Source organism: Diprion similis, chromosome 12, assembly GCF_021155765.1.
Source record: "Diprion similis isolate iyDipSimi1 chromosome 12, iyDipSimi1.1, whole genome shotgun sequence".
Classification (NCBI taxonomy): domain Eukaryota; kingdom Metazoa; phylum Arthropoda; class Insecta; order Hymenoptera; family Diprionidae; genus Diprion; species Diprion similis.
The window spans coordinates 13,476,093-13,503,711 of NC_060116.1; the positions used below are offsets into that span (position 1 = coordinate 13,476,093).

General features: G+C 40.7%; 5 protein-coding genes across 5 annotated transcripts; 2 read left to right on the plus strand and 3 right to left on the minus strand.

Annotated features, from left to right (window-relative positions):
• Window positions 1–116: 116 nt before the first annotated feature.
• LOC124412858 (UPF0687 protein C20orf27 homolog) lies at window positions 117–2,172 on the plus strand. The gene is made up of 4 exons (XM_046893027.1): window positions 117–271; window positions 763–880; window positions 959–1,096; window positions 1,211–2,172. The coding sequence occupies exons 1-4, from the start codon at window positions 256–258 to the stop codon at window positions 1,431–1,433; spliced, it is 495 nt and encodes a 164-aa protein (XP_046748983.1). The 5' UTR covers window positions 117–255; the 3' UTR covers window positions 1,434–2,172.
• Window positions 2,173–2,307: 135 nt separating this feature from the next.
• On the minus strand, window positions 2,308–6,851 carry LOC124412854. The gene is made up of 4 exons (XM_046893021.1): window positions 6,633–6,851; window positions 3,910–4,050; window positions 2,946–3,388; window positions 2,308–2,863 (listed from the first exon to the last, which is right to left on the minus strand). The coding sequence occupies exons 1-4, from the start codon at window positions 6,724–6,726 to the stop codon at window positions 2,393–2,395; spliced, it is 1,149 nt and encodes a 382-aa protein (XP_046748977.1). The 5' UTR covers window positions 6,727–6,851; the 3' UTR covers window positions 2,308–2,392.
• Window positions 6,852–7,976: 1,125 nt separating this feature from the next.
• LOC124412860 (probable E3 ubiquitin-protein ligase ATL44) lies at window positions 7,977–10,091 on the minus strand. Its single transcript, XM_046893030.1, has 3 exons — window positions 9,550–10,091; window positions 9,182–9,317; window positions 7,977–8,927 (listed from the first exon to the last, which is right to left on the minus strand). The coding sequence occupies exons 1-3, from the start codon at window positions 9,720–9,722 to the stop codon at window positions 8,871–8,873; spliced, it is 366 nt and encodes a 121-aa protein (XP_046748986.1). The 5' UTR covers window positions 9,723–10,091; the 3' UTR covers window positions 7,977–8,870.
• A 2,339-nt stretch (window positions 10,092–12,430) lies between these two features.
• Window positions 12,431–27,172, minus strand: LOC124412851 (alpha-1A adrenergic receptor-like). The gene is made up of 7 exons (XM_046893010.1): window positions 26,797–27,172; window positions 24,015–24,174; window positions 23,333–23,477; window positions 22,447–22,629; window positions 21,735–21,897; window positions 14,734–14,947; window positions 12,431–12,915 (listed from the first exon to the last, which is right to left on the minus strand). Exons 1-7 carry the CDS (start codon window positions 26,992–26,994, stop codon window positions 12,659–12,661), a joined length of 1,320 nt encoding a protein of 439 aa, XP_046748966.1. The 5' UTR covers window positions 26,995–27,172; the 3' UTR covers window positions 12,431–12,658.
• LOC124412847 (glucose dehydrogenase [FAD, quinone]-like) lies at window positions 18,015–21,214 on the plus strand. Its single transcript, XM_046893003.1, has 2 exons — window positions 18,015–19,848; window positions 20,798–21,214. Exons 1-2 carry the CDS (start codon window positions 18,235–18,237, stop codon window positions 21,161–21,163), a joined length of 1,980 nt encoding a protein of 659 aa, XP_046748959.1. The 5' UTR covers window positions 18,015–18,234; the 3' UTR covers window positions 21,164–21,214.
• Window positions 27,173–27,619: the final 447 nt, after the last annotated feature.

Here is a 27,619-nt window from a genome sequence, read left to right on the forward strand (position 1 = left end):
TTGATTACACTGAAGGTGGTGGCGCGCGCAGCGCCGTTGCGGACGAATTCGGAACCTCGACTCGCAGCGCCATCTTGACTACGGCACCCGAACTATTTCGCACCTGGCAACTCTACGGGTGAGGGAATCGGAATTCCATTTTATCTTTTGTTATTGCGGTACGTGTATACGACAGTTAAATGCTGCTGCACCCCTTGTCAAACGAGTCACGCCTAGCGTGTAGATGAATCCTGTTGCCTGACGACGCGTCGTTCAATGATGGGAGAAAAAGGTAAGAAATCGCTCCTCGACACGCTGCTTATTACCCTTATTACCCACCTCGATCTTCTCACCAAAGTGCGCCAAATTCAACATATTAGTACGACTAGCGAGTGGCTCGATAGCTAACCACGAGTTCGGCTCAGGGACGTACACGTCCTCAAGCTCGCCCCCCCCTCCCGCCATTTTTCAGATTGTAATACTACTTCACGTCGCAGTTGTAGAAATTTCGAATACATTTGAAAACTTTTTTTTTTTTAACCATTTTGAAACCTCGTTCAGCTTCTTACAATCTGCATAATTTTTTAAAAACTGGTGATGTTAAACGGCGGATAAGGTAACTTTTTTAATATTTTCACCTTTGGTCAATTATTACACTTTTAGACCCTCTTTTCACGTTTTGTAAAGCAAGTCTGGCAATCTTCGAACTTCAAAGGTAGACTATATGGCAATGAAAATTAGTCTATAATTCTGGCACAACGCTGATGGTTTATGTTTTTTTAGAACACCACGTACATTTTGGAGGTGGTAGCGGAGTTGGCAAAGATAACAACATCATGATTTATCCTCAAAGGCATGGTCATCTGGATGCACATCTTGGTTTCCTGCAGCTTCATCACAGGTATAACACATAATAGTTATCCAGTTTTTGCCAAATTGATCTTTTAATTAAATAACTGAAATTGTTATGCCGTTACAGGTATCACGTAGAGTTTTCCGTGCCTTGGAATCTCTGTATACAAGAGGAAGGAAAAACCCTGGCATCTGCAGTAATCGTCGATATTCCAAATCCAAATTGCCGCGTCATTGACTTTGCACATGACAAAGATGGTCTGAGGTAAAAATATAGTTGTGGTTGTAAGGTTGATTTACAACAAAGATACAGAGTTCAGAGTAGGATCTGATATGCTATCGCCTGATATAACTTTGTAATATAAATAAACTTCGGCAGGCTGAAAGTGGAGCTGCTGGCCTACAAAGAGAAACTGTTGAAGGAAGAAATTCAAGTGATGTGCTGCAAGTCCGGAAACCCTTTGAAGATTCTTCTGAATGCTAGAGTTTTAGGCAAAGGAAAAGGTACTCCTTTGTTGCGAAACGGGATTCGGAGTATTGCAATTGAGGGGGATGACGATGACGAGGTATCGGACTGGACGGGCTTTAATTCGCAGGACTGAAATTTTGACCGGGGGTTTCCTTAATGGTTTCGGATTAAAGACAAGGACTGGACGGTCGCTGAACTCGCGTGAATCGCGCCGAGAAATAAGAGCAAAGATTAGATCAGGCAGAGTAAGTTGTTAAAAATTGTGGAACCTTGATACAAGGAAAAATTTCATAATATATAACCGAGAATTTTTCGATACTTTTCTCTCTCCAACGAGCTATCAAATCGAAATATTAAGGTTCGATATAGAGAGCCGTGTATGAATTTTATAGTATTGATTCGGCCTAATAAATATTGCTGAGTATTTTATTGTATAAAGCTTTACGGAAAGTAAAGAATTTGTACCATCTGCGCCTTAACTTGTTATCGCGAATGACACAGTAATGAATACTATCAGTATAAATAGTTTTTAAATGATGCTAAACCGCGCTGTTTTCCCTGATTATTAATTGCATATCACGCAGAGCTATAATATGCGAATTACACTTACGTGTACAACAATTTCTACACATTGAAATTTATTTTACTATAACTATTTCCTAAATTATCGTTAATATATATCTATATTCTACTTACATAAAATATAAATAATATATCATATACAAAGTTTTATTATTAATCGTAAATTTGGTGCTTTGCCTATTGTTAGATATCCATTAGTAATAAATTATTGAAAAGCAATTACGAATTTCAATTATCATGTTACACATGCACTATGCGTATACACCTGTGGTTCAATAAAATACATACATATCGACAAATTATGTACTCAATGTCAATCAAATCCTATTTGTCAATTAAAAAAAAAAATATTATATTCCTCAACCCATCCACTCATCACATCGTTGCTTAAATTTGCTGTCATTTATCCGCAAAGATCCTTCAAGATAATCTTTCAATTTGTCTGAAATATTTTTTACTATCACGCAAGTATAATCAAAGATAGTCTGAGGCCTAAGAACGGATTAGTTCTCAGCAATGAAAGTTGAATTTTTTCAATGGAATCCCTGTTGGACCGTCAACAAATTGGCAAAAATTAATACCTAGCTTAGCTAAGGGATGGCAGTTTGTTTTTGGATTTCCCCATCGCCCTCTGTAATTCATCCAGGAAGGAAGTGCGTCCCGCTTTTCCCTAGGTAGCATCTCCACCTTTCTCCACGTCGGCCAGGGCGATCCGAACCCGCTTTCGTCGTACAATCGGGGCAATCGCACGAATTTATGCTTCCCCGGAGCAGTCCAGAGCCCGTGGGACCCTTTCGCACTGAAGAGAACCGGATGCGAACCTCCGGCTGTGTAAACGTAATCGGGAAATATCGGCTTCTGGAATATCCCCTTCCTGGTCTCTTGTCCTTCGTATATGAAGTCCTTGCCCGTCGCGTCGTAGCGATAAAATGCGCCAGCGTCGTGGGCCGACACGTACATCGCCAGAGGATGATCGTCGCCCTGAATCCGAAGAAAATTAAATATTAATCCGACGCTATGTGGCTTGGGAAAGGAGTAAGAAGAAGAAAACTGCGCTCCGGACCTTGAAAAACAGGCTCATGTGCTCCCAGTCACCGACGTGGCTACCGTACTCCTTGAATTGACCGAAGCATTTTCCGCCGACGAGAGGAATCGGCCAGGAGCCCAGGTACCCGAGGTCCAATACGCAGATGGTTTTCCCCTCGCTGAACGGGTAAAACATCCAGTAAGTTACGTGGAAGTGAGGTAGCCGAGTCCTCTTCTCTTCGTATATCAGGCTCTCTTCGACTTCCCGATCAACGCCGTTTTCTTCGCCGCGTCTGGTCTTCGCGATGCTTTCCTTAGTCTCAATATCAGACTCTCGAAATGCCTCCTTCTTCGTCTCCGGATGATCCCCGCTAGTGTTGTAAATAAGAGCGCAGTTCTCGACCAGAGCGTAAACCGGCACCGAGTCCATCCACGGCTTTTTTCCGTACAAAAACGAGGTCTTATTTCGTAGCAGCTTTTCTGTATCGCGGTTATTCGAATCCAAGGAAAAAGAAAGACATTGCGGTCGAGTTAACTTTTTTTTTTTTTTTTTTTTTTTTTTCTTAGCTACGGTTATTCGTACAATGGTGAAAAAGTTTCGTGAAATCCAGCGATCGAATACCGATCAGCGAATGATAGTGTGCAATAAATAATAATAACAATAATAGTAAAACGGCTTGGCGGCAGAAAAAGTATACGTACAATTAATACTGCAATATTCAATGAACCGTAAAAATTTTAACACATCTTCGGTATACAGATTTTATATTTTAACACTGCGTTAATACGGAGTGAAAAATATTACGGAAATAGATTTTTGTAATCCACTTGATTTGAAGTTAAGTAGAGTGCAGAGTCTTTTGCCGCCAGATTGTGCCCAATTAGGTAATTCGATGTAACGATAGGTTGAAGAATGCCGATAGAAGACGAGTCTTATTGTCTAGAAAATGACTGGTTTCGAATCTTTGCATAGCTATTATTATTGCATAAAAATGGATTACCCACGTCAAGTCGGGTGTTCAGGTAATCACCGTCGTTTACAGCCTCGACGTTATCCAGGAATTCCGGTACTCCGAGTGGCAGGAATTCCTCTCCAGGCGCGAGCCAAACGAGCGGAGCCCAGGAGCGAATCAGGCGTCTTACTGAAATCGAAAGACGACCACGTTGTCATTCCCCCATTTTTTTCGTCGATACCTAGACGTGTGCGCACGTAGAAAGAGCGATAGTAGGTCAACGAGTGCGCAAAAAAATTTCAAAAAAGTTGGGCATATCTCGCAGTCGTTCAAAATTGCCTACAAAGGTGAAGTTCGCAATTTCTCGCCTCGACTATGTACGCACGGTGTGTACCAGAACTTATTGTTAGCGATGGCCACTGAGATAAAAATAATCGAACATAGTTTGATTAAACGGTTGAAAATTCATCGATTAATCGATCATTTTGTATTTTTTTCGAACGTTGGATTTGAAATCAAAACTTAAGAACGCCTACGTAAGAGGTGATAAAGTTTTTTGATAATTTATAGTTGCATTAAAAATATTCTTAAATTTCATGTGAAAATATTCATTCATCTTTCACTAATTATATAAAATATGAAATTGATATTGCATTGCGTCGTTCATGTGAGTAAAAAACAAAAACCGAATGTGAAGAAAAATGATCGACTCGGTCGATTAATCTAGTTTGAAAACCAATCCATTATACTTGATTCATCGGGGAATGTTGATCGAATTAATTGAAAATCGATTATTTTTTATCATTCTTACAGTAAAACTGCACATTGTGACATTGAATACACGTCCACAATGAGGATGGGGTAGACACGTGATACGATCGTAGGACTTGTGCAAGGTCCGTGTGGCCAGTCCAGGAAGTAGAACGCGTACCTGCTGCAGGCCTGTTTGCGAGTAACTTGACCCCCAAGTCTATATAATAATCCTCACTTGAACGAACTACTTTCGGTGTGTAACCTTGTTAGAAAAAATAAAATTGCTGCAGCTGCGTCGATCGAGAACTTGGAACTGCACAGATCAATGATCTTCACGGTATATATACTTAAATCAATGCCTCGGAATGCGAGTACAACCTGCATCATATGCCATAAATTTCCTGCCAAAAACTTTATTGTCATTGCATAGAACTAATGTTCATGTATGCTTATATAAATCTGGCTAGATCCTCGCTATCTTTGATTGCAGGTCAAACTGCAGTACGCGCGGTTCGTTTCCAAGTTATAACTGCACTTCTATACGCGTCTCGTTTCCCAGTTCTCGATATTCTAGATCGTAGCTGCAAGATCGGCTAGGTAGATGCACGATCCCTGATCGAAGCGATCTATTGATCTTATACTGGTTCACGGTACACGTTATAGCATGGCGTGATTTTTGATCGACAAAGTCGACTGATTCGTGTGTCATGAATATCATGCTCATTTGAAATATTATTTAAAATTCTATTCAGCTTCGGAGTACGTTTATAACGTAGACGTAATGTACCAGTTACTATGAAAGTACATAGATACTGTGACGGATGGATTGGTTCTGCAACAGCATCACGCGACTCCAAAAGGCAACAAATCATCCTCAACTCTCGTGTAATGAATACTTGACTACTTTCCCGCCACCGCGTGGCGATTTGAATTTATCACAATACACCGCGCTTGTAATTGGTAAATATTTAAATATGCGAAACGGCAAGAATTCGAAAAGAATTTTTGAAACCCGACTTGTATGTCGCGTCGTTTTTCGGCTCGGGTATAATTGTGTTATACCTTCACCGCGTGATGGGTATAATTGTACCTTTCACCAAACCGTGTGCAGGACGAAAGAAACGCGAACTGACAATAAGGACTGCACCAGTGAGCACGGTTTTTAATAGTAGTAAACGATCTCTTCATTAGCGGAGCAGCGTTAAATTCTGGAGTATAAGTCAGTGTACTGCAGACAAACAAACGACTCAATAAAAATGCTTGACCGTTATACCTGGTCAGGTGTTCTCAACCGATTTATGGTTATAATGATCACAAGTATGTGACGTAGAGCTGCAATAGTACAGTGAATAAATATTTAGTATCATTTATCCGGAATGGATTATCACTCGGTTACACAGTTAATACTAATAATCATATAAGTGAGAGAAGGAATTGAAAAGGTAAATATTTATAAGTCAAGAATAGAATTCGTTCTTCATATAGTGAAAGTCTTGCACGTTAGGATCACGATCATGATCATTACATCAAAATGTATGCAATTCTATGCAACGGACTTAATCGTATTCTGGAACTACGAAAGTTATGAACGTTTCTCTTGGTCGTTTCAACTCATCTTTTTTCCCTCTCTTTTGTGGTTTGGATTGTTGCGTAACGAAATTTGATTACACGTTTATCGGTTTAATTAATTATGGTATTATAAAGCTGGCGAATCGATTTGTGCCACGAATTATTCTACACAATTTTTATAGACGCATATTAATACTGAGCACACAATATTAAGTTAATTCGACACCGTTACCTCAATTCCACGCGTTATGAAATGATTTGTTTCGTTTTTGCCGCAAAACAAGTCAAGATAAATTGTAGTGATAATATCTAAAAGAAACGATATAAAGTAAACCGATAATTCTATTGTCTACTCTACAACTTTATCCCTACATACACACAATGATATTCCGAATTAGACTAATTTTCGAATCAGTCTCTTAAAATAGAAATAAAAAAATTACTCTTACCTCGTTTTTCGACGGACGTTTTCGATCGTAGGGCATAAGTCGATTCTTGAAATGTAGAGATCAGTAAAACCGCGGTAATAACACATCGTAACATGATATCTTACATCAGATTCGATCATTTTGCAGAGAGGATAAGATCACTGACGATCCTTCGTGCTGAAGTAGAAATTAACGCTGCACTGATCTACAGACCATGACCTCCATTGACGCTCTTCGGTTATAAATCTCTGCATCTTCTTTGAGCAATTGCGTATTAAATAAGTTATTTATTTTTACTGTTTACCTCACGGATGCACAAATTTAACGGAGTAAATTATCTTCACCGAGATTATAAAATTCGCTGTATTGCAAATTGGCGTTATAAAATTTTTAGAAATTATATTAATCCACTTAGAGTCTCTATCACACTTTTGACTGCACTTTAATGACAAAATGAGCGGGAAAATTGCCCGTTTAACAATAAGTGATCGTGTCAGCCGCGCAGCGTTTTGAATCGTCTTGCTGCAAAGAGATCGTTGCGCTAACTGAGCGCATTGAAACAGTGTTCACTGCCAGGGACGAGGCATCGGTCTCCGTTCTGTCTAGCGGCGTTGACTTTCCTGGTTATTTTATACTTCCTGTACAAAATGAATGAAAGAAGAAAAATTTAGGTGGGATGTGTGCGGGTGATGAATTATTCCACGGGATACGAAAACCGCATCAGGATAGGATAATCCGGCGTAAAATTTTTTAAGCGCAGAGATCACTTTTGCGAACGTTTGCATATTTACGAGACACGTTAGATCGATGATTAGCGCAATTTCGTATTCGATTAGAAAGTGCATCCTCGTATTGCTTGTTTCGTAACGATAATTTCATGATGATTCATATTCATCATCTCGATTCGTATAATTCTACAAACGAAAATAGAAGATCGAATTGAAGTTTCTTTTTCATTCAAAACTTTTACTTCGCCACTTTCAAATTCCTCAGAATGTCGCATTACGCGTCACATTTTTTTTTTTTTTTGTTTTTGCGTGAAGGGAGCCATATCAAAGTAAGTGAAAAACAATCAGGTATAATAGAAGTAGAATAGAAATCTAATTGCTCCCTACGCAAGTGCGGAGGGGAAAGCTTAGGCCTTTTTCGACACTAACAATAAGTCCGAGTACATACATGTTACGTTTTCGTTTTAAAAAGTCCGCTGGAAACGAAAGCGGACTGTGTTACGTAAAATAATATATCAGCGCGATCCATTGTTGGCGCGTTGAGAAAATAGCGCGAGCTCAAAATCGGATTATGAATCGTATAAAAACGTCGACGGAAAAAGTTTTATTTATTTGCAACAAGAAATACGTTCACGTGTACTTTGAAAGACTTTATTCGTTGATTATTTTTAAAACGATGATTACAATTAACCATATTAGACGTAGTTAAATATTAATAAGGGCACTTATTCTAACACAACAATTTTTTTTCATCTATCGCTGCGCGACTTCGTCGAGTGTTTAATTGAAAGAAAGAAGAGAGAAAAAAAAACAAATAACAACAAAAAAAACCTCAACGGAAACCAAAATACCAAACAAAATCCCCGTGATAAAATTTTATTGAAAGCTCTGCGGTATCACCGATTTCCAGAAACTTGTTTTTATGACTGAAACACAATATAGGAAAAGAAGCAACTCGTATAAACAACTAGCCTTGGCAAATAAAAGAGCATTTGATCCAAGGATTCAGTCTCAAAAGAGAGGAAAAAAAAAAAACGAGTAAACGGAAATGGTACTAAAAATAATTATTCAGTATTACAAACAACAATATCACTAGTTGGCAGAATATTGTTTGATTAATTCATTTTGTTTTTTTGCTTTTCTGAAATATTTCTAATCAACAATAACTAAGCGAAATTTCGACTGAAAAGAATTCAGAACAAAATATAAAAATATTCAGTAGAATATTGAAGGTATTTGTATAATATTTTACAGTATATAATTGCTTATAGCACAGCTGACTACACATATCAGCTATCTACAATTCATCGGCATAAGAGCTACTTTGATTAAACAAAGTGTATAAAAATTTTTTTTTCGATTCCTCAATTTTATGTATAATTTAATAATTATTGCCACGGACAGGCACCGGTACTAAAATCATTCAGTCAATCAATAATTTATATTGAATGGCGCTGACTTGATGAAATTCAGTAATCACATTTCATCTCATTTTGCAACAAACACCTCTCCAATTTCCGAGTTCAGAGGCTCAGATACGTCGCCGACAAAGTGGACAGGTGTTATGGCCTCCCATGTTAAGCGCGACCTGTAGTGAGAATTTGGCTTGCACAAAAACAGGTTACGCATACTTATTATTGAAAGAAACATATGGCATTATTCCAAGTTATTCTACATCATCATTCTGGCAGTAAGAAAATATTCAATTACCTCATTCTTTTCTCCGACAAACATAGGTACGTCACGTGCTCAATATTCAGATTTTATAATCAATTTTCTTTTTGTGTCTCTTTTGTAAAAATATGACTATTTAGCCTCACCTATTTCTGTAGAAAAACTTACCTCACGCCATTTGGTAATGCAGCGGATATGAAATTCGTGTCCACAGGCCACAGTAGTTGTATCGCGTTCAAGTGTCTCCGAACAGATCGAGCAATCCTCTTTTGGCCCACCAGTATTTCTCCGACGTCGTCTGGACCTGATAAACAAATACTCGATAAGCAGATTGCTTTACCATCTACTCGCATAACTCGGTAGATATCGATATCACTAATTTTCTTATCTGCAAGAGAAGAAAAGTTTGCTTGAAATGGCGACGTTACTTGTCTCAAGAATAAAACACAGGAAGAGCGCTTCAAGGCGATCGAAAACTCTGAAAGTTGGCGTGACACATAACGACACAGGAAAGGCTCAAAGCGATGGGTTTTTACCTGGTGTCGTTTGGTGCGTCCCAGGTGTTGTTGGGCGCCGTTTCTCCCCTGGGAGGTGGTGGTCCGGAACCATGGGGACCCTGAGCCTGAGGGCTGTCGGCCAGGAAGTACCAGAGTGCAAAACCAAGGCCGACACCGATCATGGCAACAAAAGCTATGCCAGGGTACGCCATGCTTGCGTTATTCGCACTGCAGCGGGGAATTACTGACTCCTAATTTAACGGGGCGCCGCAACTTTGATCAATCGTCCCGTTCGAGAGTTTCTCCGAAGCCTCGTTCCTCACTCGCATCACAATTTTTTTTCATGCGACACTTGTCTTTCCGCTGCGCAACAGAATCACGGGAGCGACGAACCCTGCAAACCGAGTGTCTCGAGTACCGTGAAGATCAAGATCACCGTTCATCAATGTTCGTCCATTCTCCCCGCCGTCTGTCTTTTGTCTGTTTATCTGCGAAGAACGGCGAGTTATTTTATTTTACTTTTTCTTTTCAATTCGCACAAGCTCAGACCGTCTGCAGTGACAGCGGCTGCTCGGCTGTCTAGAATCACGTCCCGAAGCCATAACAAAGCCACGTGGCGCCCTCTGTGATTTCTTTGCGAGACGAAATTACTGACGTAACTAGTTTTTGCGCATAACATATTTTACCACTCTTATCGATGCTCACGGGAATATTTTACCAGTAAATAGCGGAGATTTTTACACTTTCGACATCAAACATCGATCAATTAAGACTCGTCCTTTTGCGCATAGTTTTGGTTTTTTTTTTCGAACAATCATCGAAACATTTTTCAGCCATGGGCCTTGATGTATACTTCACTGGAAGTTGGCAGCTGTTATCTGCGATATCGAGTCTTCCCCCACTTGCATGCGTCTGTCAATTGGGGTTCCCCGATTTCTCAATCTCTAGACAAACTTTCTCCACACTGGTCGGTTTTTTATTTTCGGAATAAAACTTCGTATTACAAAATAGATAAGGTCAAAATTAATATACTCATGTTTCTTAATTTACTTTTTCTTATAAAATTCAATCTCAATAAGTACTTATGTAGCAACGAAACGTTCCGTATACTGAATCAGCTTTAGAATCAGTCCGACTAGCAACTAGGGCACGATGATACTTTTGATTGAATCATCTTCTAGGCACAGAGATAAATTTTATATCATTCTAAAAACATGATTGCAACTGTGGGAACTAACCAACGATGTTCAATTAATGAAACTGGAGATAGCTGGCACCTTTCGAGATCGTTACTTACATTCAATTCCTTCCAGGTGGTGTAACATTTCTCATCAAAAATATGGCCACAACGTAGTTTGATTGGGTTCTGGATTGGATAGTAGCAAATTTTGCATTTCGGTGCATTCTGTAACTCGCGTTGCATCCTAGGTCAATAACATAATATGTTAACTAATTACTTGCTTAATAACGGTAACTGGACATTTTTTTTAAATATAAAACTTTTTACTATCACACAGTTTATAAACCATTGGCCTTGTCCGGTCTCACAGAAAATTTCAGGTATTCAGAACTCTTGCTTACCTATTTCCTGACAGTTGCTTGGCTACTGGAGGCGACGAGACTGTGCAGCTTTGACAAGATGTGTGTGGACGTTCCAATTTTTGAGGAGATGGAGATCTGCGATCATATACTAAATGATGAGGCTTTTTATGGTTCTTCTCACCGCCTGTGAACCAATAATACAGACACATGCCAATGCAAAAGCCAATAATTACAAGTAGAACTACCGCAGAGTTAAATTCCATTTTTTGATAAAGCTGAGATAACTTAGGGACATTAATCGTTGATTGAGGTAGTTTGGTGGATTTTGGCGATTCGGTTGTTACTGGCAGGTAATAGTTTTTTTCTATTGCAGATAACAAAATTAGTTTAGCAGGTACAAGCTCGACAGTTATGTAAAAGCTACACACTACATCTGAGGCACCAATGCCTTGACGATATGCCTGTGTATCTAGCAAACTGGATGGCGGTTACAAGTGACGCAACAACCATTTGTCATGGAAGAGGTACGTTCCGGAACTAAGTAGCAGTGCTAAAAACTCCCTAGGATACAGAGACAGAGCTAGTCACGAACTCGGTGGCGTAAAAAGAGATAAACAATTCGCTGACAGCACTAGGAGCTAATTTCGGAACGCAGCCAAAGAAATTTTTTTTCCATGATTGTAGCTTTCGCCCATTAGTTTTTGGTGACGCTGCTGCAACTGTAAAAAACTGGGGAACCCCCGAGAATTGAAATTTGAATATGCTTGCACCCAGCTGAATTTGAGAGCGACTATTTGATAGAAAGTCTTAGGTTTAAGAGCAACTGACTCGTAGCATGGATATGTATTTATGATAAAATCGACGCACGCTTGATTGCATAACTGATGTGTATAAATCGAAATTTATTAAATAAAGTTAATATATTTACGTATTTAATATTATACAATTTTATATAATTTCAAATAACTTATGTATCCACGTATGGACATGATATTCGCAATTGTAATACATGATTTGGTGAAATTATTGGCTCTCAATTAATTATACATTGTCCCCTCGTTCAACGTTTCGGACAAATGTTTTACGTTTAAAAATGCAAGACCAAGTTCATTTTTGGTATTCTTCACTCCCAGCACGGTATTTTACAGATAGAACATCGATGACTATAATTTTTGAAATGTAAATTTTCGTTAAATAAATATTTTTAGAATACAGACCAATAGATGGGTGATAAGTTATGAAAACATACACACCGCAAGGTGTAATTGAATAAGCAATGAGTTTTGGTGACCGTCCGGAAATTTTTTAAATAATTCTAGCTGAAGACTGTCGGAGACCCTTGATGATAATTTCATTACATTGATTTTCATCATCAATAATTTTCTGTAGAGGAAAATAAAAACCGGACACCCTGTGTACCATTCAAGTTTATACACACGCATTATTTCCATGTTATTTTTCCACTTCCAAAGGCGGGAAACCCTCGCGCGACCACAAGGGCTTTGTTTGCATTGAGCTTCGAGTGTAAATAACACATCTGTTTCAACTCAGCTTCGGCTGAGCCGCGGTCGACCCTAAAGTTCGTACTCGAAAGCACAGAAAAAATTCAGTCTCGTGGGTTGGTCGACACGCCTTGCCGCTTGTTCGAATTCGCCACAGCTGTTGCGTACATGGCGGCTGAAGACCGTTGAGTTCTTCCTCGGAGCAGAAAAGCCCTTCGCAATATACTTTGGAAAGCTCGCCTCAGCTCTCTGCTGCTGCAAGCGTATATCAGGGGGTTGATACAGCTGTTGAAATACCCCAGCCAGAAAGCAAAGGCGAAAACTGAGCTTTCGGAGAGGTTGCACGATTCGCAAGCCGCATCTGCAATATATTGTTAATGAATCAGTTATTTAATTGCGCTAAATAGTTTGTACGAAAAGTTATATGAATTGTACAGATATTTTTATTCTTCTTTTTGCCATTCAAGTATAACGCGTTTCGCTTTGCCGTATGTTCAATAGACAACCCTGGTGAAAATGATTTCTATGACAAACCAAGGAAAAACGGTGAATCGTAAAAATTCATGAAAAATCCTAGTTTTTTTTCAATCTTGTTATAGAATACTACGACTCTTCGTGAATATCTATGAAAATTAACAGTGTTTAACGTAAATTCACAAAAATATACAAATTCCGTAGAGCGTAATAGTTTTGCGTAGATTTTGGTAGAAAATTATGCATAGCTATGAAGATCTACAATTGAAATCATCAAAAATACATTTCACATACATTTTGAGAAAATAAAACAGAAAATCTATGAAAAATTACCATCGTAGTTGAACGATATAGTTATTCTTTAAATCAAGCAGACCAAAACTATGAATCGACCGGAATCCTATACTTTTGCATAGAAATTTTCGTAAGAATTCGTAAAAAATTTTCATGGAAATTCATAGAATTATTTTCATCAAGAAAGCTATTACTGACATAAATTACTGTAACTTTTCCCATATAATTGACCACTTGTACAGGTATACATTTTTAGGGAATAATCACTTCAGTCAAATAATGTTATGCAAGTACATGTATCTACTTGGTATTCGCCTAGTTTCGATCACAATAACACTTTTGGGTCTGGAGCTCTCTTTGTATCGGCACTTCATTATATTCGGTTCAGGTTTTTCGTCGAATGTGATGAGGTAACAGCGTTGTTAAAATACACGCGGTATACCGTACCAGTAAATTACGGGTCACAATATTGTCCACCAAGTTTTAGAAACGTCGGATTAATAAACTTCGAATAAAGGTTAATTGGAGTTATCTTTCAGCCAGTTTTTTTTTTTTTTTTTCATTTGACTCCCGAGGCGCTAGACCATAGAAAAGTAATAAAATGTATAGCGTGATTAAAGCAACGAAGCATGATACAGCGAAGCGTGGGTATAACACAAACCTTTTTTATCTGGTACATGCGAATTGAGGAGCTGTATTACTTTTTCAATTTTACCTCCCACGCCGCGCATCGTCGAACTTGTTGTCTCAGAAAACACGGGGGAAAAATAAATATCAGAATCAATCGCGGAACCGTCTTCATATTCTGCAGGATGCTTTTGCACGCCCTCATCCTTGTGACTTTTCCATCAAACCATGAAATACGCTGTATGTATGTACGAAATAGAACTTAATATCCGGTCTGTTTTATAAATCTCTCTCCTGCATCTTTTGGCAATTTAACAAATTGATTACGTGAAAAAAACGAGAAAATATACCTATACTTATACAGTGAGAGAGAGAGAGAGAGAGATTAATTGATTGATTTCTTTATTATGCCCTGGCATGCCTTTGGCGAAAATGAAAAAGTAAGGAGCACATAGTGGAGTGTTAAAATGGCAAACAACGAAATAATAGATACACAGATAGATAAATCAAGCATAAAAAATAGAACTGCAAAATAACGAAACATGCAATTATAAATAAGCTAGGCAAGTAGGTATTCAATAATCGAAGGAAGGCTAAGAAATAGATGGCAAAATAAACTAATCATAGACTAACAATGACTAGAACCAGCAACACAGAATCAAGCTGACTAATCGCACGATAAATAGAGAGCGAAAACAGAAAAAAAGAAAATAGAAAATTGTCTTTATTTATTACAATTTTGTTATAGAGAGAGAGAGGGAGAGAGAGAGAAGAACCTTCCTACCTATGGGTAAAATAATGAAGAACGGAAACCAGCAGAGTAAAAAACCTCCGACTACTATCCCGAGCGTTTTTGCCGCCCGTTTTTGTCGGCGGAATTTCGCCGCAGGTCCTCTGTAAAGAGCGCCGCGACGCCCTTGCGTCGCCCAACGTTGCGGAGGCCCCGGACCCGACACAAGCCTCGTACTGGATTCACTGCTGCCGCAATTCTCCGAGAGCTGAACAAATAAATAGTTATGTTTGATTATCATCTCCTTGGGCGATGCACTCGCGAGAAGTTCGCCTTCGTAAAAATTGGCACATGTCTGTTCGTCACTCGCGAAGAAGGGGAAACGCCTTGATCCAGAGTCGAATTGACCTTTCAAATGCTATGCAACACCGGTCATAAGACGAAATCTTGTTTTCAATCATTCTGTGTACCTCTCTTTGTTTATTCCAGTTATAAGGTTGCCGCTGTTTAACACTCCGTTTCAAATTGACCTAGACTGTACTATTCTTAGAGCTCTAGTTCTCAATTGCTACTATACGCATGTATGAGGTTGTTGCACAATTTCTGCAACGTTGTGTCATCCAATTTGCGGTACTTGACCCTGAGCTGGCTTCGAGGTTCATTACACTTTTGCTGATTTCTTAGTGTACCTGGAGTTTGGATCGACGTACACCTACACTCTATGTTTACTTAATTGTTTTTTTGTTTTAGGCAAAACAATTTCAACAAATATTCAACAGTGAACATGCGAATGAAATAAATATAATAATTTTTGCTATAGTAATCAGACGGAATAAACGAGTCGAAAATTGTGTTGTTTCCAAGCGAACAGTCGTATCGATAATTTCATAAAAGAAGACGAATATAAGAAAGTATTTGAAACCCTAACAAGTCAACGTAGCCAATGAATGCTGTAATTTATAGTTTTAGGAAAACGTAAGACGCTGGCTGGATATTCTGTTTAAACAATTTCATCACCGAATAAGTCGTACGTGGTAGCTATTGATGTAAGTGTTAGCTAGAAAATAAAGTAGGCACGCGCCAGATTAGGAGATTTGTGTATCCTTGTCTAAGCTTGATCCACAGCCTGCGACGTTCGCTGTGTAATTGCGTAATTTATGGACCCACGGTGAATGTCGGTCAGCAAACCTGTTCTATCGACGAAACAAACGTCCTTGTGAAACGTGATTTATATATTGATCAATCCATCATGGAACTGCGGTCAAGTGCAATAAATTGCGATAAAAAGAAACGCGACTTCTCCGGTTCCACCGTGATGCCATATATATTATACGATTGAAAGGTGCGGTGTTTGTCTATTCCCAACTTGTTTCATGGGAATTGGTAAACCCCAGAGCGTCTGCACACGTCAGTTTCCAATGATGCTAATTCAGCGATCGTGCAGCGAATGTCGAACAATCACAAGACCAATAATCAAGCGTTTAAAATTTTAGTCATGGAAGCTTCATTCATCCCGTATGAAAATACGTGCAGTGAGCGATGCTTTATTAGCTTGTAGTGTTCTTCTATTTCCAAAGACGCCAAATAACGCACCGGAATCCAAAGGCACGTTAAGACTTCTTTTCGGGCTTTCCAAAGCCAACAATAAGCGGCAACCGTTTACGGTGCTTCGATTTTATACAGACTACTTACAACCTGCAGCATATCAGCAATTACATAGTGCCTATACAGAGGTTGCGCAACTGCAGGTTTAACACAGCAGGTGATGATGCCACATATATCTACATAATGGTCCAATTTCGACCTCCAACGGCCATAACTCTTCGTAAAAATATTTTTCCGCGATTTAATTAGAGCGACGAATGAGGCAACTCGAGTACACAGCGATTAGGACGCAGGTGCTTGGGTCGCCAATACATTTATAAAAAAAATAACGAGGCGTTGGAATCTGAACGGCATTAAAACCCCGGGAAATTCACCGCGGAGGTAAGAGGTAAAAAGTATCGATCGAGAAATTAATTAAGTACGACGGGTGAAAAGTGAGGCGCCAACGACGACGTCGTGGTTATATACCCATTCTCGTTATGGGAAAAGCTTGGTAAACAGAGTGTTGCATCGATTATGCGTATCCCCATAAAACATTGAGAAGTTTAACGATGAAATTACCGAGGCGTGCCAAAGCGGTGGGCAAATATATTAAACGTCTTATCATCAAAACGTCGGCAATCATACGCGATTTCTGTGTACGCGATCGATGATCGATTATCGTCGATCAACGGTTGACCCTTCCAATGACTCTACCATGAGAATGCGACGTTCGGTCCATGGGCCTTCGGAATAATCATTCGTCATTAATTTTTGCCCAACGAAATGCGCGGCAATTTGAAAATGCGGGAGAGAATGTTTAACGCAATTGTTGCGCGGTGACGGTAAAATCTACCTTTAGCCTTGTTGTTGTTCAAATTATGGCATTTCTCAGGGAGCTGCTGATCGCAGACTTGGCGGGCAATCAGCCTTGACTGTACGGCTGGTCCGATCTGACTTCAGTCTCCGATTCACAAGCAGGCTGTAACGATCCGTCATCGATCATCGGTCGAGGTTCAGTCACGCCCGAAGCTTGTTTCTTTCAAATTTTCTCAATCCTCGTACCAAAATTAGGTCGACCCAAAATCTTACAATTCGAATACACGTTTTCGCAAGATTGAGGAGTCAATTTTTTGCGGTATTGAAAGTTCCGCGATAAGTTTAAACCTGTGTAATAAGTTAAAAAATGTGAGCGTATACTTGCGGACTTGAATTTTCGATCGAAACTTGTGCATATAAATATCAGTTAAAAAATGTTCTCAGTGCCGAATAGAAGATACGATGAAGAGAAAACGACGAGAGTGAATTGAACAGGTATTGTTTGAACAAATCATCACATTTAATTGAAACGATTTTACAATAATTCTTCACGAGTTGCCCGAAGTAAGAATTGTGCAAATTTTGTGGTCAGTACCGCTGATCCATGCTAATTACACAACAATATTCAAATATAATTATATGAGTAATGATTATAAATTATCCTATCGTTCGATTGTTCAGATCAAAACGATTTTTTTTCTACACTATAATTTTTCTACCTACAATTTTGCAAAAACATATTTTTATTTGATTTCATTTTTCAGTTTCCGAGGCGTTGAGTGTCCGAAGAATCGGAAGTTTGGAAGAGTTTTGAGGCGGCAATCAAAGCACATGAAAAAGTCAATGACTAACGGTGGTTCAAATCGATAAAAAATTATGCAGGCTAGAAACCACCCATAAAATTTCGCTAACAATAAATTATGGAAGGCACTGACATTAGATCCGAGTTCGCGATTTGAATCGACTGCCATGCTCCGCCCGTTAATAATTATGCATCTCACGCGGTGAATCTCCATCCTGGAAAGTCTTCCAACGTTTAATGTGGTCACAATAAACACACAGTGCATACATATACGGATTACAGGCAATTTTCGCGAATCACACGTCGCCTCGTCGTATATATATATATATACACTTTTATTTGAACCTGGTATGAAAAATTTGAAAATGTTTTTGAAAATATTGGCAATCCTCTGGCTACCCCTGAGGCTGGGCTCCTGCACGGATTCGTTGGGATTGTTCGAGGATGTCTTGAGGCGGTTCGACCCGTTTCCTGCAGCAAACTCAGCGGGTCCACTTGAGGACGAGAGTCACGTGCTGCCGAAGTACGACTTCGTAATAATCGGCGCGGGTTCGGGAGGATCAGTTCTGGCGAATCGCCTGACGGAAATTCCAGGATGGAACGTGCTGGTGTTGGAGGCAGGCGGGGACGAGATATTTATAACCGAAATTCCTCTGCTGGCTCCGCTGCTCGACGTGACGTCCTTCAATTGGGGCTACAAAACGGAGCCGGGACCAGCGGACGACAAGGGCAAGGGTGGTTTCTGTCTGGCGATGGAAGGTGGCAGGTGCAATTGGCCTCGCGGCAAGGCGGTCGGTGGGACTTCGGTGATAAACTACATGATGTACACGCGGGGTGCCCGGGGTGATTACGACGCCTGGGAGGCGATGGGGAACCCGGGATGGGGCTTCCGGGAAGTTTTGCCGTACTTCCTGCGCTCGGAAAACATCCGGATCCCGAAATTGGACCGACGGTACCACAGAACTGGCGGCTTCCTGGACGTCGCCCACTCGCCGTACGCCTCGAAACTCCGGAGTGCTTTCCTGGGGGCAGCCGAGGAGATGGGCTACCATATTAACGACTACAACGCCGAGCGTCTCCTGGGCTTCTCGGTGGCCCAGGCGAACCTTAGAAACGGACGTAGAGTCAGCGCAGCTAAGGCCTTCCTGGAGCCCGTAAGGAATCGGCCGAATCTCCGGATCTCCAAGGCCTCCAGGGTCACCAGAATCGCGGTTGACCCTCGAGAAGGACGTGCCATCGGCGTCGAGTTCGTGAAGAACCGGCGGCGCCACTTCGTCAGGGTCTCCAAGGAGGTCCTCCTCTGCGCCGGTACCCTGAACTCGCCCCAGCTCCTCATGCTCTCTGGGATCGGACCCAGCGAGCATCTCCGGTCCCTCGGAATCCCCGTCGTCCAGGACCTCCCCGTCGGCCTGAACCTACAGGACCACGTCAGCATGTCTGCCTTAACGTTCCTCGTCAACGAGAGTGTGACTATCGTCGAGGCCAGGATGGTGTCCAACCCAGCCAACACTCTGGACTTCTTCCTCAGGGGCACTGGGCCCCTAACCATTCCTGGAGGCGCCGAAGGACTCGCTTTTCTTGACACCCAACGTCCCACCAAATCTTCGAGCTCCAAGGACCAGTCGGGAAATTCGCTCTTCGGCGACGTCAGTGGGCCCAACGGCTTACCCGGAAGCAACTCGGACTACGCGGACATAGAGATCGTCATGGGGTTGGGCGCGCTGACTGGCGATACTTCCGGCAGTGTCAGGAAGATCCTTGGACTGAGAGAGGAATTCACGAAGGAAGTCTTCGGCGACTACGAGGGTCTTGACGCGTTCAGCCTGGTCCCAATCCTGCTGCATCCTAAGAGCAGAGGCAGAGTGACGTTGAAGAGTGCAGATCCTTTTCACTGGCCGAAACTAGAGGCGAATTATTACGAACAACAGGAGGACTTGGACACCATGGTTAGGGGCATAAAAAAGGTTCGCATATTCCACGACACGGTGGCTTAATCTCGTGTACTTAGGACCAACTACAGAGAATTTTCAAGGGACATGCGAATTCACGGCCTGAGGGTTATGGCCTAGCTCTTTGGCGATGCTAATATATGCGCGGGGTTGTTTTCAGGCTTCCGGTTTCTGTCTTGTTTGGGCTTCATTTTAAACCGAATTTATTTCCTTTTAACGAGGATACTGTTATTGCAGAATTGTTGACCAATCCGTTTCGGTTCGGTGCAGGGTGCAGCTGTGAGACTGCGTAACTTCGAATCGGTGTTAAGGCTAATGATAATCAACAGCCAGTCGGTCTAGTTTCAACTGCACTTGTTGTCCTTGCGGAATTGAATGAGCATAATGATATGCCTGCGTAACAGCGGGATGAAAAGCAGAATCATAAAAATCTCTGGCCTGCATTGCAGTGACCGGAATTCCACAAACCTGTACTGCATGCAGTTTGGTATACGCTTATACAGTCCTATAACGCGTTGGAACTTGAAAATAATCGTTGAGTCTGGGGAACCGGTTCTATCGTACGTGAGAAAGTGCTACCGAATACAATCCACGTGAACATATGTACATACATACATACATGATGCTCTCTATGTCTTGTCTTTCAAGGTCAATGTTACAACTTGTTCGCGATCGCGTGCAGCACATGGTTCGATCGTTTTAATGACACGCTTGTAATCCGCTGCGATAAGCCTTTCCGATTACTTCATTAACGCGATGATTGGCCCGACGATTCATCCAGAGTTAGTGGCATACAGGATTCCAAATTTATCCATATTTGTTTCACTAGTTCACGATTCCAATGACTATGGCTCCGTAAGGTCCAAACGTTCTCGTTTCGCAAGAGCCGGTTTGAAACTTGAAAAAGCGGCTGTCTTGCACAAGATTTAGAAGGATCCTTCTTCCTCTATTTGTTCTTTTCCAGGCGATCGAGCTGGCCGGAACCAAATCCTTCAAGCGCTACAACGCCACTCTCCTCCCGGTCACTTTTCCCGGATGTCGCGACGTCCGATTCAATTCCGACCCTTATTGGGCTTGCGTCTCTCGCCAAGTGAGCACGACCCTTGGGCACTTTGTTGGCACCTGCAAAATGGCACCGAGGGAGGATTTTGGCGTGGTCGATGCTCGTCTCAGAGTTCACGGGATCAAGGGTCTCAGGGTCGTCGACGCCAGCATCATGCCGACGATAATATCCGGGCATACAAACGCCCCGACTTACATGATCGGGGAAAAGGCCAGTGACATGATTAAGCAGGATTGGGGGGAGTTCGCACGACCGTCAAGACTGTGAATCGTTATGAATTTCTATCCGAAATTGTGAGCCTCAAATCAAAATATATTGTGCAGTTCAATGATTGTTTATTGTAAGAATTACGCGAACGAGATTAATAAACCTGCGGATTATTTATTCAACTTTATCCTTTGCCAATCCAAAAAATTAGTTGGCAAAGAGAAAAAAGAAATCTTCAAAAAGTCTTCCGCAATTGTTTTTTCGCGAACATGATGGTGAATATGAATTAAACGACATACCATGAATATGTGCAAATTTGAATAATAGAAGCTAGAGACTTATCAAGAATTTGAGAAAAGATTTTCTAACTAGAACTATCTGAGAATGAAAAAAACTCTGGTGTTTTTGAATCGATTCTTGAGTTTTTGGGCTCATGCTCATTCTTTGTCGCCGACTATTGACATGATATAATTTTTTCATCGTCATTCGCGAAAATAAAATTGCGGGAGATTTTTTTAACAGTCGTTTCTCTTATCCTTTGACTTTTCATTCTTACTTTGGATCCCATTCCCCCTCCGACCGGTTTGGTATTCAATTATTTTATAGAATATTTATCGTTGTTTCGAATTACCTTGTTTCCACGATGGATGCGGAGGGTTACGTGACTCCTGGTGACCGATCCAGCGGCGAGAAAACGGGATCTCTTTACAGCAGCCTTGTAAACAAGGCCATAAAGTACGAGGATAACAAGAGCGGGTAGATAAAACGACCCACAGGCAGAAAATATGACGTATCTACGGTAGAGAATTGGAGCAAGGTGTGTAATATATATATATATATATATATATATAATTATACTATGTAAAATATATATTAGGGTGGTCCTTAATAGGGTTGTTTTTGAAGTTTTATGCTCCCAGGAGCTTGAATGCTTTGGAATTGATAAAAAAAATTCCCTAAAATTCGAGCTTTCTATGTCAATTCTAAGATAATTTGCTTAGTAATCAAAGTTTTTTTTATGGAAATAACATGGAAAAAACTTTTTTGTCACGTTTAAAAGTTCATTTTATATGCCGAAGATAATGGAAAATAGATATTTTGGTAAAGAATTGAATGCTCTATTTTTTTTCATTTAATTAGAAAGCGTTTAAGCCCCTGGGAGCATAAAATTTGAAAAACAACCCTATCGAGGACCACCCCCTAGTGTATATGTATACATGCTACAATAATGTAAATTCTTACAGCATAAGAATTTCCTGCCAGGGTCAACACGTTGAAAAATATATTTTCCAACAGCGTCGTCGTCTTGGGGGTGGAAATTAATACCCTTGTACAAGACTCACCCCAGCTGCTTGTTGACGTTACACTCTCCGGTTTCTGGAACGTAAACGCTGTCCTCAGCCCAGCCTAGCGGGGGTCCAGCGCTGATGGCTAGTGCCAGGAGCCAGATAGTTGCTATCATTAATCTCGCCCTTCTTGTCGTGACAACCCTCGAGTAAGTTAGCGGCCTGGACACTCCGATGTACCTGCGCGGGGCTCGTGAAAGCTTTTTCCCTTTCGAGAGTTTCGTCTAATTCGTTCCCCACTTTTTGCATCACACCTTAGGGCCTCAATACATCCATCCATCCATCCATCCATCCATCCATCCATCCATCCTGTCATACTTGATTTACCTAACAATTTCTTAGCGTTTCCCCCCTCCACCCCATATTGCTTGTCACCGAGAGTCAATCGGGAAAGTTTCGAAAGCTTTCGCAACATTCATCAAACCTCCGAAAGAAATTCAAAATGCGCATTTTCATTTGCACTTCGACCACCATTCATAAACCGAATCCATACATCGTCCACACACCTCGCTCGGTGTGAAATCCTAGTAAGTAGGATGAAAAATTTTAGAGTACATTTTTTTCCTTCGCGTGTTGAGCTCTTTTCCGGAATGATAAACGGCGAAACCTTTTGCGAAACGGAGTAAAAAGCTGTGCAAAAAGAACCGTCGTCAAAGCTGCGGTATAACAATTTTTTTTCTGACATAGACTCTGAATAATCGTTAAAGTGTCAATAAGTCGAGCTACTTTTTTGGCAAACATTGATAAGATAAATTTCCCGGTGATTTTTTTTTGTTTTTTTATTATATTTATTTTTTCTCCTTGTCCGGTTTTTTCATCCCCTCGAAAAGGGGGGCTTGAAACTTGCTAGAACCAACTTTCGTCTACTTTCAAATTCTCTTACCTGTCCACCGAGATTCCACACAGCGACAGTATGCTCGCGGTACAGCAAAGAACATCCAAGGCTGCCCAGAGAGAACAAGTAACTGGACCAAGGCCCCATCCGCCCCTGAGTTCCCTGCTTGCGGAAAGCGGGAGAACCGTCAAGCCTAAAAAATCGTGATGAAAGAATGCTTCAATTGTAGGGTCTATCCCCGAATTTCGAAGCCCGGGTCCATCGGTCATCGCCTTTTATTGCGGTTCGTGAAACGTCGAGAGGACGACGGGAAAGAGGGGTTGGGGGGGAGGGGGAGGAAAAACATACATATATACATATATATATATATATCTCCGATTCTAATACGCCTTGCAGGTTGAGAGAATCTGAGCAGAAAATGTATGTACTGGGTATAGAAAAGGCTCGGGTCGACACGTGTGGATTTACAGAGGTTCCCGTCATGTTGCTTCGACCCTTTAGGTCACGATTAATGGATTTCCAGTTAGCAAAGCACCCCTTCGTTATACGTCGGGACTCGACGCCACCGGTTACTTTTCTCGGCTTACCCTTCCACAGGCTGATCTGGGTTGTTTCTGACAGTTGTACGGGTGAAACAACTATCAACGTTTCAGGACTTAGTTTAAGACGCTTTGTGTTTGCAATTTTGTTTAGATGTTTGTTTATAACAACCGATTTCGAATAGGTATACCTAATATCAAGTCGGCGCAGGCCAAATTCACTATCAGAGAATGCGTTGGTGCTCGCAGACTTGGACTCGATGCTATCGCTGCTATCACCAATGTGTTTCCACCCACTGTTAGAAGGATCACGCACAGCAGTGCCAAGGCTTCAAGTGCCAGTAGAGGATCCTGCGGAAATTGGAAAGAAGGGAGATAATTGGGTTATAATTATCTGAGGGGATAGCTGAGAAAAGTGGACTAATTTTGGAAATTTATAACTCGATAAGAGACTCTTTGGATCCGAAGTTCGAAATGTAAGCTTTATTTAAATGATTTCTTTCCTATTTGGACAGAGTATTTCTGAATGGTTTATCCTCGATGTCGTGATGCGGTTTTCCTTCTTTTATTCCAACAAGAAAATGATGACCCGTTGAAATTAGATTTTTCTTTCAACATTGACGACTTTGTTTGCATTCATTTCTCAGAGAAAAAAAATGTAATCGTGTCAAAAAGGATGATTAAACTGTTCAGGAATACTGTCTCCAAATTCAAAGTAAATAATCTGAGTCATTGGTTAAAAGTCGTGGAATCAAGTGCAAAAAATACGAAGAAAATGTCTCTCTTAAAATTAAACACATCCCGATTAAAGTAATAAATTTTTTGTCCACCATATTTCACAGTGCCTTGTTTTTATTTCCATTAAAACAAATCCCAGCGGAATTTCCTTCTTTCCTCTTCCTGTTTTTTACATAACGCAAGAAAGACGATGATAAATCGGGGAATTTTATCGCTAATATTCTCCTGACGAGGAGCTGGCTTTGCAGGAACAAGTATTATTAGTATGCATGAAACGAGGGTGAAGATATATGGTGCAACTTATTCTCGCAATATGCGGTTATTCCCCGGCTATCTTCAACTCTATCCATGGAGCTTAAAGTACTCCATCACCATTGCATAAATGAATCTCCTCGGAATAGAATTCGTCCGTTAGCTGCGCCGGCGGTTCGATGATCAGCGAGGCTTGAAAGATTGATAGTCTCAGAACCGAATAGCCATTTTGGGGATCGATTTTCGTAGGTATCGAAAAATATCCGTTAAGATTCCCCGAAGCACCTTGCTTTTCACCAATACGTGTACATGTACATACATTCAAAATTTCGAAATGGATATTTCGTCTTTTTTCACCTTTCCTTTGTGCCCTTCGCGAGCTTTTACCGTATTGTAAACCCAGTAAGGTATCGCGTTATAGTGTTATTTTTTTTCCCCCTCATTTTTATTTTTATTTCCTTCTATTCGTTGTTGCGAGTGAAAATATGTACCCATAACTATACGACGTGTTACGGAAAATTGACTCGCTACGTGGACCGAAAATTTTTTCAACAGTCTATCTTTACCGTTAATGGATGCGAAAATGGGAGCAGAAACGCGCTTTTAGCCGGGGTTCAAAAAGAAGATTTGAAACTAATGGAGCTAGTTTAGTTCACTGCAGCATCGACTCGATCAACTCGTTTTGGTAATTTCTGCTCTTGCGTTCTCCACGCGTGCATTATTCGCGCTTTTAGCGTGGTAGAACGTACAGGGCGACGTTTTTCATTTTTGCATAAATCGATATTGTCATTATTGGTATTATTATCATTATTATTATTATTATACTCTCGACACTGAGATGACGTATTATTATACATACGTGTCCGGAAAAATTTGACAAGCGAATGTGAAAATGTGTTTCCTCATGTGTGCATTTTGTCGAAAATTGTATCTCGATGTTCGCTGAATAGAAGCTGATTTCTCCTTGTACAGTATACATATATGTATACAAAAACGTCGCCCTTCCGTCGACAGAGATGAAGAGAAAAAGTAAATAAATAAATCAGATTCCAGGGTATTATACTTGCAGGGAATCAAAAGGTTCTGCAATGGTTTGGGAGTCCCGGCAGATGTGTATCATACATTTTAATTTACCCTCGAATCGAGATGCCGCGGAGCATCTGGCACCGGAGTATTTCACCCTCGCTTCGTCTTGATGTGACTTTCTTGTAGGAATAAACCAGCCCACTTGGGAGATTTATTTCCACGGAAAGAAGAAAATTCACCGTGCCGATGCCTTTCGCACACAGGCGCGCAGGAATTTCATTATAAAAACCAGACTGAATGCCTGTATACCGAACATAGGGTCGAATACGAGCTTCAGATATATTCTCTTCGTTTTTTATCCCTTGTCGATCACACATAGAATCTAGAATTCATAGTTTCGCCACCGAAATGCAGATGTCTGAAACAGTTCCACTTGATCGAAATTCAGTTCAGAACTCGTTCCGACGATTGTTAGGTTAGGTTAGGTTAAGTATGCGTATAATTGTTCCGACAATTAGACACAGCTTTTTTCGATCGTCAAGATTGACATTGTCAGTGAAATTAATCGTCCAGAATAAATAGAAGAGAAACAGAAAAAAAGCCTCCGTTCCAACGATTGTTAGGTTAGGTTAGTTTACCTCAGGTTGGGTTAGGTTGGGTTAGGTTAAGTATACGCATAATTGTTCCGACAATTAGACACAGCTTTTTTCAATCGTCAAGATTGACATTGTCAGTGAAATTAATCGTCCAGCATAAATAGAAGAGAAACAGAAAAAGAAATTCCGAGATGTGTAATTTTTCTCGGTCTTGTTGCGCGTAATAAGCTCGCTTTCGAACTTGCGTAATAAAACGAGATTCTCTCTATAGGGAGACGAAGCAGCTCGTTAGAGTAAACAGGGAGAAAGTCAAACATTAAGTTGGTAATAAAAGGAGAGGAATTTTTCCGACGATTTTTACCTTGACAACGAGGAGCCAAAAGCTCTCATCTTGTAGGATGGCAGTGCAGTTGAAGTTGAGTATGTCCTCAGCTGATACGACGGCTGTTGATACATCGAGTGGATTGTAGTCGAAGAGACTGTTGTTCGTCAGATTTACCCTGTCGTCGATGAAAATTTCTCCGATTTTTCTCCCCTCAAGGCTCCCACATCTGGTCATGTCGACCTTTTGCAGGGTGATTCGACTACCGCTTCACAGTCCGGAAATTGCGACCCTCTGCATGATTGCGAAAGTTTCGTACGCCGCAGTTATTTCTTTCTTCTTGTTTTTCCTTATCACGTCCGTCTTAAACGGACGCACCAACGTCGTATGATAATTTCCTTTCATGCCTTCATCCTTTCCTGTGATAATAAAGGTTATATTTTATTCCGGAGGGACTCGAGCTTCTCCGAGTATACATATATCAAGCCCTTTTACTTTTCTCCCTAACCCGTTTTTGCATAAAATTTTTTCGATTGATTTTCTTTGAACCCCGATCTTCCTTCTAAGTCATATAATAATGTTTTCTCTCTCCAGTTTCAAGGGACTGATAAATTGGTTATTCTTTGTCACACGCCGTCTGGCTGATTTTTCATTATGATGTAAAACTGCAGGGTTATCAGAGAAGAGACTGAGTAAAAGTAGAGAAAGTGAAATAGAATTTATTGAAAACCCTTTTCATCGAGGATCTGTATCCCCTTTCATGCAGTACCGTGTATAAAGCTCATCAAAGGGTATTAATGCTTCGGTCTGCATTCAAGCTTGAGCAAAAAATTATTCCTTTACCAGAGCTTCAAGGCATCTT

Coding starts and splice junctions, on each gene's coding strand:
- LOC124412858 (XM_046893027.1), top strand. Junction 881..958: donor TTCCTGCAGCTTCATCACAG/GTATAACACATA, acceptor ATGCCGTTACAG/GTATCACGTAGAGTTTTCCG. Junction 1,097..1,210: donor CATGACAAAGATGGTCTGAG/GTAAAAATATAG, acceptor AAACTTCGGCAG/GCTGAAAGTGGAGCTGCTGG.
- LOC124412854 (XM_046893021.1), bottom strand. CDS start 6,726: ATGTTACGATGTGTTATTACCGCGGTTTTACTGATCTCTACATTTCAA. Junction 4,051..6,632: donor AACGTCCGTCGAAAAACGAG/GTAAGAGTAATT, acceptor TTTCGATTTCAG/TAAGACGCCTGATTCGCTCC. Junction 3,389..3,909: donor GAACACCCGACTTGACGTGG/GTAATCCATTTT, acceptor ACCGCGATACAG/AAAAGCTGCTACGAAATAAG.
- LOC124412860 (XM_046893030.1), bottom strand. CDS start 9,722: ATGGCGTACCCTGGCATAGCTTTTGTTGCCATGATCGGTGTCGGCCTT. Junction 9,318..9,549: donor GACGCACCAAACGACACCAG/GTAAAAACCCAT, acceptor TTTGTTTATCAG/GTCCAGACGACGTCGGAGAA. Junction 8,928..9,181: donor GCATTACCAAATGGCGTGAG/GTAAGTTTTTCT, acceptor TTCTCACTACAG/GTCGCGCTTAACATGGGAGG.
- LOC124412847 (XM_046893003.1), top strand. CDS start 18,235: ATGAAAAATTTGAAAATGTTTTTGAAAATATTGGCAATCCTCTGGCTA. Junction 19,849..20,797: donor TGGTTAGGGGCATAAAAAAG/GTTCGCATATTC, acceptor GTTCTTTTCCAG/GCGATCGAGCTGGCCGGAAC.
- LOC124412851 (XM_046893010.1), bottom strand. CDS start 26,994: ATGACCAGATGTGGGAGCCTTGAGGGGAGAAAAATCGGAGAAATTTTC. Junction 23,478..24,014: donor CTGCGCCGACTTGATATTAG/GTATACCTATTC, acceptor ACGATTTTTTAG/GCTTGACGGTTCTCCCGCTT. Junction 22,630..23,332: donor TGTGGAATCTCGGTGGACAG/GTAAGAGAATTT, acceptor AGCCCCGCGCAG/GTACATCGGAGTGTCCAGGC.